This window comes from Perissodus microlepis, chromosome 15 (assembly GCF_051167445.1).
Source record: "Perissodus microlepis isolate ML-2025 ecotype Zambia chromosome 15, ASM5116744v1, whole genome shotgun sequence".
In the NCBI taxonomy this organism is placed as follows: domain Eukaryota; kingdom Metazoa; phylum Chordata; class Actinopteri; order Cichliformes; family Cichlidae; genus Perissodus; species Perissodus microlepis.
Window position 1 is genome coordinate 4,642,514 of NC_140475.1, and position 9,683 is coordinate 4,652,196.

The following is a 9,683-nucleotide window of genomic DNA, read 5'->3' on the forward strand; positions in this document are numbered from 1 at the left end:
TAATGCCACTGTGGTTGCTTTGGAAAACCCTGCTCCTGCCAGTATGCTCTCTTCTGCCTAACAGCAGCACGCCTCACGGTTTCCTCCTTTTTTCCTCAGCTACCCCATTGGCTGAAACTACAACAAGAGATCTCCTGCAAGTGACATCATTACTCCCTCTCCCATTGAGCAGCATATGTCATGACCACATGGTAAACTCAAATGAAGAGATGTAGTTTGCTTTCTTATTCAAATATAGCTATATCTGTTACAGTCGCATTATATGTGAGCTGCAGCTTTTGTTTTCAGACTTGATTGAGGAAGCAAACGTCAGTTCATGCCCTGGAGAGGCCAACCAGGAGAGGAGACATAAACTAAGTGTTATTGATTGTTTCTTTGGAAGTATCCTATCCTCTCACTATGCAGCCCAAGCAACAAAAAAAGAAGAAGTCTTCTGATCCTTACAGGAATACCCTTTTTATATAGGTATAAGGTGGTAGTAAGTATATGAAACTTCTCCTTTTGCCCAGCTGCTTCGAGTTTGAGCTTCACTTTTAACAGCAAGTGTTCACCCCTCAAAGGTTATTGTGGCTTATTCAAGCACAACGGCGCTTCGCTTTAGCCAGTTAGCACATTTAGAACATTGCTTTAGCTTAGCACTAGTTAACATTTGACCTTCAGAAGGCATCTCAAGTTGTAAGGTGTAATTTTTAAACCAGTTTTCCCACCTGGCAGCAACAAAACACGGCCTAAATCTTAAAAATATAAAAAATCTTGTTACGGCAGACAAACAAGGTCTGGCCATCTGATGAATGAAAATCTACTTTTGTGTTCACTATTGTTTCTGTTTTGGTCTCCACCAACTCATAAGACAGACAGTGTGAATTCTATAGAGCTTTTTTTTCATTGTTTGGTAGTCATGCTTGACAGAGGAAAAGCGAATCATCGAAAAGAAAATCAGCCAGTAAAAACTAGAACTTTAAATTTTACTAACAAAAATCATCTTCTGCTTTAAATGTCAGCATTTGATTTAAGTGTGATAAATATATAATTTAATCACGATGCTGATAACTATAAAATTACTATTCAGTATGTTTTGCCTTGTTCACTGTTTGTTGTAATGAGCTGAGCAACAATCCTGTTGGGCAAATGGCAAACATTCATCTATTTGTTATCTAATTGTGGAAACTATTAAAAATTAATTTTTTAAAAAGAGCTACACAATTTGCCTTGTAACAGCTTAAATGAGATGATGAGACATTAGGATTTAATCAGCCCAGATGCTCAATTTAACAAATTCTAGTGCTGCCACACACACATACACTGCCAGAGGCTGCAACTTCCCCAGACTGTCCAACGTGACACTGTAGAGCCGCTGGGCTCCTGGGGTTGGCTGCTCTCAAACACTCATGAAGAATTAATGATTGTAAATGCAAGTTAACACGTGTGCCCGTGTGCATGAAGGCAGAACACAAAATGATGCAGAATCAGCCAGTTAGTGTTGTTTCTATGCAATTTATGATGTGAACTCGTCAAACAACATAATAAACATTTCAGAGATTAGCATGTCACTTTAACAGCATATAGCATAAGCATGAGATAAAGCGTTAAAGTGTGTAGTTCAAAAGTGTTAAACTCTTTGAAGTTTGGAGTCCGGTTAAAACCAGCACAAAGTGCAGGCTTTTGTTATTTGTTATTAATATTCTTGACGTAGTTTGGAGCACAATTATTATTATTTTTATTACTTTTTTATTTATGTTGATATAGTACATGTGTATTATTTGTTTCATTGTTTAGTAAACTGGTGTAAATGTTGGGTAGGAAATATCAAGTGAAAAATGTGTTTGATTGCAAGTTTCCTGGAAAAAAATTATAATATAATTAAGTAACATTATATTTAAATTCCCCATATATGATTCCCTATATGCCTATACATGGTCAAGCAAGAGGCATAGTGTTAAATAGCTCTACATAGTTTTATTATCACTTTGACCTTCACGTCATTCTGTTGATCTTGAAGGAGAGATCAAAGGTCAAATGTGACAAGACATTTAAAATCCTTATGTCAACAATACACACCATTAAGTATCATCGATTCTAAGTTATAAGGCTTTTGGTGGATGTTGGGCAAATTGACACGCAAACACTACCAAAAACATAACCTCCTTGGTGGAGGTAAAAATGGCGCCTTCAAATGTATTCCTTTAATTTACTTTATTACAAGTATGCACATGTTCCCTTTTAATGAACCATTCGTTTGCAAAACAGATGATTAACAGCGATGTCTTTGTACCATTAAGTCTTTTTTTCTAAGTTGAGTTTACATTCATGTACATACAAATATTAATTAGACTGATTGGATTTGCATTAGCACAATTTAAAATACTTTCAAATTCCATGACTGTCTCACTTTGTAACCCTCATAGCAGAAAGAGCACTGCATGGAAAAATCAGAGCAATTGTTGAGCATTTTTATACATAGTAAGCCATCCAGTTGGCCAGATTGAATCTTAGGTGGGTCAGTTTATGTTTGGCACCCCTGGTGTTGGTGTTTAATGAGTAAGTATAAGAACTATGATTATAATTTTTAACCTTGGAGTCCACACACAGGTTGAATATGCAATAACCTGCACACAGGAAACACTTAAATACTGCTGCGAGCCCTGAGAAATGCAGTAGACAAATAATGCACTGTGTGAAAGACATGGACTGTAGCTGAACTTAGTTCGTTGCAGTGGTGAGTGCACTCATTTGCATGAGGGTCAACCTTTCCCTGCATAAAGGAAACTCTTTGTGATAATACTTAATGTTACCGACTGCCCGTGTTTCAACAATAACTTTTACTTGCTAATATTTCACAAGTACCTCAGCTACTTACCTGAAACAAAAACGTAACCTTTTGACAGTCAAAGTTAAAGAAAGTTAAACATTTTCACTGCGTATCGCTAGATAGAGTTTGAAATCGCACACCCAACCACAGAATCTCAGAGGTTTAAGTGTCTGCATTCTAAGAGTTTCTGCAATTTCTGACATTTTTCAGCTCAGATGATTGGTAATCTAATAAGGTTGCGGGGACAGCTATGGCGATTGTGTGAAGCCACATGTTCAAGTGTTATTTGTCATGCTGCTGATGATTAAGTGGAGATTTATTTAGCTGGGTGTGAACCTGAAATCTCTTAATATTTATAAATGCTGAAAGATGTCAAACAGTTGTTTTGTCCACTGTAAATGTGAAAAAAATGTGAAATTGGAAGAAGGGATCACTCAGTTAAAGCCGAACTGAAACCAGCAAACTATGCGAGGGCCGACCCAAAGCAGCACTTTGTGACTTTAGTCGTAAATGCCCAAATCAACTAGACGTACAAAAAAACAGCACTAAGTTTTGACTCATTTCTCTTTGCCCTGTAATTGTGTTCTGTGTTGCCTACAGTGGTATGGCATGAGTGTGTTACACAGTCCCATGACTGCAAAAAACAGGCCATTGTCCTGCCATTGGACCTAGTTTGAGTAAATAAAGTGGACACAACATTTGTCATAGGCTGTACATTTCACTGTTTTGTAATGCCTGAAACTTTAAGACACGATTCAGTTTTGTCTGATTCCCCTTTGCTTTATGTTAAATTGCAGTTTTAACATCATCTTAAGATCACCACACCTTTCCTTTTAACAGCTTGTGACTTTTTAACCCTAAAGTTTAGTTGACACTTAGTTTACTGAAATGGCATTGATTAAAACTCGTAAAATGGTAATTGAGCTGCAATATATTTTTTCCGCACATAGTTTTGACACGCAGGGAGGGGCTTTATTCTGAAAGTGGAGTGATAGAACGAGGAGGGGCCAAACGAAGAGAGGATTTAAGGCTATAAAAGACTGTTTCTGTGTGCTCCAAGTCAACGTTTTGCCTTAAACCACAGCACAACCTGCTCCTGTGTGCACCTGAGGACTAGAGCAAAGTTGAGGTAACTTCCATTCTTATTTTTTATCTGCTGCAGTGTCTTTTTATGTAATGGATCAGAAATGGCACACTCTAACAGGTAAAAGGTGAAGTGAAAAATTCTTTCCTGGTCTGGGTCCTGGGAGAGCTTTGCAAATGCTGCTCAAAATCTTCTTCTCTAAGACAAATAGGCCATAAAATGTGCTCTAAATTTAGGAAAACAACAAATTTTAATAATAAAGATATCATTTAACTGTAACTCATCAGACTGATTAATGTTGATTGGTTACGATAAAGGTGGCAGGAGTGGACAGGAAGGAAGTCCAAATCAAGGAAATTTTTAACTTCCTGTCTGAAATTTTACGTTTTTTGACAACTTGTGCACTATTATCCATATCTGACTTATTGACTGTAGATTAAATGAAATGTTATTATTATTTCATAGCAACAGGAAACATTAAGAAGCAAATAGAAAGTATAGTTAGTTTCAATCTGCATTGAAAAAAGCTGTAAGGTTAACAACGGAGAGTTATTGTTACTGTGCATTCCTTCTTAAGTGCATATAAGTCACCGCGTTGACCCAAATCAATGTGACACTATGTTTCTCCATGACTCAAGACGTTTACTGTGGTCATCAGCCAATTACTATGTCTCGTGGTAATGGGTAAGCCTTAATTATCTGCGTATAGGAAGTTGGACAATCTTCCTGTTCTACCGTGTGCTGACATCTTGAAAAGCTGTAGAGTCCTCTGGTGGTCACCTTGTGAACTCTGCTGTCAAAGCACAGTGTGACTACAGAGCATGTTCCCAGCTTGTAAAATAATAATGATAATATTTAAAAAAGCTTTCTTTTCATGTCTCTCTCATTTGATATCAGTGTTTGCAACTGCACACTAAGATTTAGCTTCTTTCTATCTCTATAAAGTCCTGTTAGGTTTTTTTTAAAAAAAAATGTGGTTTAAAAGGCTAAAATCAATAAAAGCTCCATTAATTTTTTTCTGACAGGCAGCATGGATGTAAGTACTTCATCAAATTCTCAGATCTCTACTCTGGTAAGAATGAGTCTATTGCATTCTCCTCTGTTATCCAACCTTAATGTAAATGTATAACTTTTTGCTTATGTTTGCAACTGCAAGTTGGTGTCCTCCATCGTGTCCACCTTCTCCCTCCCACGTATTTCCATCTTGGCTCCTGACCCTTCTCTTTCTCCATCCTCCTCCTCCTCTCCTCCTCCTCCACCTCCTCCTCCTCCTCCTCCGCCTCCTCCTCTGTCTCAGCATTCTGATCCTCTGTGTGGCAGCTGCCCGTCCTCTGGTTCTGCCCCACAGGCTAACAGCCTTTGGCCCAGCCTGTCACCTTCTGGAGCTGGATTCCCCACTTGGCCAGGACAGGCCACTCAACCCGCACCGTGCTGGACAGGCCAGCCAAACACACCCTGCTGGCCTGGGATGCAACCAGCTCCAGTCTCTGTCCCCACTCCAATTCCACTCCAAGCTCCCACTCAAGTCATAACACCACCTCCTGTGCCAACCACAACTGTAGTTCCAGCTCCAACTGCAGTGCAGCCCTGTCAGCCTTGCTGGCCAGGCACCCAGTACCAGCCTCCTCAGCCACCAGCTCCAATTCAAGTTCAAGTCCCAAATCCAACTCCAACTCCAGTTCCAGTGCCTGCACCTGCTCCCAGCATCCATCCAAATGTACCAGGCTGGCCTGCAAATCCCGGCTGGCCCTATAACCCGGGACAATCAGGGTGGCCTGGGCAGAATCCGTCCATCATGCCTCCACACTGGCTCCCACCCACATCTGGACCTCTAGTGAGTCAAATGCAAGGAACCGGGTGTGTTAGTTTGCTGCCAGGCTGTTTTACTGTGCTCCTCTCTCTTTGCTGTTTAGAGCGTGCCATACAACTTGAACCTGGCCCGAGGGGTGTATGACAAAATGATGATGACGATCTTGGGCTATGTGAAACCTAATGCTAAAATGTAAGCCTGCGTCTGTGTGCCCTCAGTGTCTTTGAAAAACGAGGTGGATTTCATGTTGCATTAGGTTCTTGAGAGCATGTTTTCTTTAGTCTGAATCAGCCTGGTCTCCTGCAGGTTCACAGTGAACTTCCTGAGAGGCAACGACATCGCCTTTCACATCAACCCCCGCTTCAACGAGGCGGGCAAGCAGGTGCTTGTCCGCAACCACAAACTGGGTGAACGCTGGGGTGCCGAAGAGAGAGACCTAAAGGGTCCCTTTCCTTTCGCGCTTGGGAGCCCTTTTGAGGTGAGTGGCAGAGACCGAAATTAGATCAGGGCAGTGGGCTGAAGCACCCATGAGAAGCTATATTGTGTTGTATTAATCATTGGATCGCTTCAGAGCACAAAACAAACTGAAGATCACTTTTTAAATCATTAATCTCAATTTTCAGAAGTTTAAAACAATTCTTACATTATTAATACTTTTAAAAACTAATAACTAATTAGATGAAACTAAACTAAAACTACTAATGTGCAATAAAATGAGTTTTACTGCTGATCCTTGTGCGTTTAACTGACTCTAGGTCACTTTCTCATGGGAAACGTTAGGCCTCGAAAAAATGGAAAGGGTTGGAAAGTCGTTTGTGCAGGCGGGTCCTAGATAAGGGAGCTGCTATGCTGCAGGGAGGCTCCTGGAGGTCAGTGGGGGTCTCATGTTGCTCAGTAACATCAATAACACTTATGTTTAACAGGCATCGTAAAGAGGAGACTAATCTGTGGAGCTGATTCTGTCTTTGTGTCCAACGGTCCTGGGTTTGTGTTCACTCACATCAATAACACAATGTGTTAACAGGCACTCGTTACTGCTACTTCTTCTAATAACTGATTTGGTGACATTATAATGTGTACTATACAGTACATACAGCAGAAGTGAGCTTTGATCTGTGCAGTATCACTTACATGTCAAATTGTAATACTTTGTGTTGAAAAGACCAATTTTACTTTACTTCTGTTAAACAGTAAGTCTCATTTTTTGTTCTTGTAAAATTAAAAACAGTTATCACGGGTATCACAGCCATGAGACAGATGCAGATAAAAGGAGCCAGGAGGTCAAAAGCTGGGAAATCTGTGGCACTCACGGGTCATTCTATAACCATGTTTTTGCAATTAGGCTAATTAATAATTGTGTGCTCAATTAATTTTCAGTGATCGCAGATTTTTTTTTTTAACTTGAAATCAGTGATCGCGTGAGAATTCACTTTTGCTGCTTCTCCTCCTGGGCCTGCATTTTCAATGAGTTTTCTCTAAAGTATTTGTTTTACAATGAGCATAAGTGGAAATAACACTGCACTTTTCAACTTGACATTAATTTAATTAACGAGAGGTGACATATTCTGACTGAACACTTCATTAGTTACACCTTGCTAGTATCTTGTTGGACCCCTTTTGGCTAGGGTTAGGGTCTTCGTGGCAACTAATACAAGAAGGTGCTGGAAACATTCCTCAGAGATGTTGGTCCATGTTGACACAACAGCATCAAACTGCTGCTGAAGATTTGTTGGCTGAACATCTATGATGCAACTATGAACACAACATCACAAACATGCTCTATTGGACTCAGATTTGGTGTAGAGGCTATTTGAGTACAGTGAACTCGCTGACAGGTTCAGGAAAGCATTTTTGTGACATGATGGGTTATCCAGCAGAAACCAGCCATTAGAAGATGAGTAGAAGATAACATTAACAAAACTCAGGTAGACTGTGGTGTTTAAATGATGCTCTGGTGGTGTAAATAAAATATCCCCATCACCATTACACCACCCTCAGCCTGAACAGTTGATGCAAGGCAGGATGGATCCATGTTTTCATGTTGTTTACACCAGATTCTGGTATGATGCTCACATCTGAATGCCACAGCAGTAATTGAGACTCATCAGCCCAACCTTTTATTGTGTAATATTGATGACCTTGTGCAAATTGTAGCCTCATTATCCTGGTCTTAGCTGACCGGAGTGTTATCCAGTGTGGTCTTCTGCTGCTGTAGCCCATCTGCAACAAGCTTCAATGTGTTGTGCAGTCAGAGAAGCTCTTCTCCATACTTTAGTTGTAATGAGTGTTTATTGCCTTTCTATCAGCTCGAAGCAGTCGGGCCATTCTCCTCTGACGTCTGGCATCAGCAAGACATTTTCACGGAGAAAAATGCAGCTCAAGCTTGTGTGGGGAAAATCCTAATAGATCTGCAGTTTCTAAATGTTCAGACTAGCTCTTCTGGCACCAACAACCATACGCATTCAAAGTCACTTAAACCGCCTTTCTTTCTCACTCTGATGCTTGGATTAACTTAAGCAGGTCGTCTTGACCATGTCTACATGCCTAAATGCACTGAGACACTGCCATGTGATTTGGCTGGCTAAATATATTTGTTGAAGTGTGCCTAATGAAGTGTCTGGTGAGTGTAATGTATTTATTTCTTGACATTTTAGCGATATTAAATAAGGGTTTAATCACTGCAATAGTACAGTAGGGATAAAAGATGTTGAACTTACTGTCATATCAGTCAAAGTCATTTCTTGGAAATTATAATCAGTGAGAATAATAGTTTTTTTTTTTTATATAATAATACCTGGTGAATAACTTTCTTAGCTGCACACATAAGATGTCATAGTCTCAATGTAAGGATGTCACTGGTGGTGTGTTCTCTTGCAGATGAAGATCCTGTGCACGCCTGAGACGTTCAGGGTGGCAGTGAACAACATCCCCCTGTTTGAGTTCCGTCACCGCATCAGAGAGCTCAACCAGATCGACAGAATCAACATCTTGCATGATGTTGTCCTCACATACGTCAATGTGGAGACACTTCCTTAAGAAATTCAGCTTTAGCCACACAGATGAACGCATATATACGACTGTGTGTTTATGCAGCAGAGATACATATACGTAGATAAATGGTGTGACACATACTCTTATGGTATTTACAGGCTACATCTTGGGGGTAACGTTTCAGTTAATGTTTAGCATTATGCTCTAAAATGGGATAAATAAGCATGTTAGTTGGTCCTGTGATGTGTAAGGTAATGAGCTGAGCTCATTGTTTAACAATAAGGAATACGTCCTGTGCCACAGCACTAATCACTTCATGCACAGAGGCATTTGATTTTCTGTATAGATGCTACTGCTACTATTTTTATTGTAGACAATAACATAATCTCTAATATGAAAGTTCTACTAACTAATAGATAACAGAACTATGTATGCACCGATGTTGGAAAAAAACGGCAACACTGGTTCATGATTATTACCTCTCGATTAGTATTAACTGTAGAAATCCTTTAATAATAAATGTACAAGGGTCCTAGTGTAATCAAGTCCATATTTTATTGTGTTTTGTTTTAACAGATCAACACTATGAAACTGTATAACAGTAAAATAAGAGAAAATCTCTTTCAGAGAAATAAAAAACCAGCACAAACGTATAAAAGGAACTAACTGGATGACTGACTGTGTGATACATGTCAACAAGCAATTGTTTCACCAAAGTTACAGTGAGTTTTACAAGGAAAACACCATCAGCTACCTCTGTCAACCACTGACAGAGGTAGCCTGAAAAGCTCTTTCCTACAGTAAAAACTCAGTGAAACCATTTCTGTCCTCACTCCTTTAAGCCCAAATGTTAGCATTTTTACCTCAAGAGCAGCATATTGTTAAATTATAGATATTGTACCAGACCCTTAAGCTAACATCACATTTGGGTCAAGGCTTCAACTTCCACAAAACAGAACAGCTACACAGACGACGAGGCGGAATTTTGA

General features: G+C 39.7%; 1 protein-coding gene across 2 annotated transcripts; it reads left to right on the forward strand.

Moving 5' to 3' along the window:
• The first annotated feature begins 3,538 nt into the window (after positions 1–3,538).
• LOC146371455 (galectin-9) lies at positions 3,539–9,628 on the forward strand. Of its 2 annotated transcripts, XM_084953540.1 has the most exons (7): positions 3,539–3,938; positions 4,919–4,965; positions 5,191–5,727; positions 5,807–5,895; positions 6,010–6,181; positions 6,459–6,572; positions 8,581–8,679. In XM_084953540.1, the coding sequence occupies exons 2-6, from the start codon at positions 4,924–4,926 to the stop codon at positions 6,537–6,539; spliced, it is 921 nt and encodes a 306-aa protein (XP_084809666.1). In that variant the 5' UTR covers positions 3,539–3,938; positions 4,919–4,923; the 3' UTR covers positions 6,540–6,572; positions 8,581–8,679. The 2 variants fall into 2 exon arrangements, with proteins under 2 accessions (XP_084809666.1, XP_084809665.1); XM_084953539.1 differs by lacking the exon at positions 6,459–6,572 and having other exon boundaries at positions 8,581–9,628.
• The last annotated feature ends 55 nt before the right edge of the window (positions 9,629–9,683 follow it).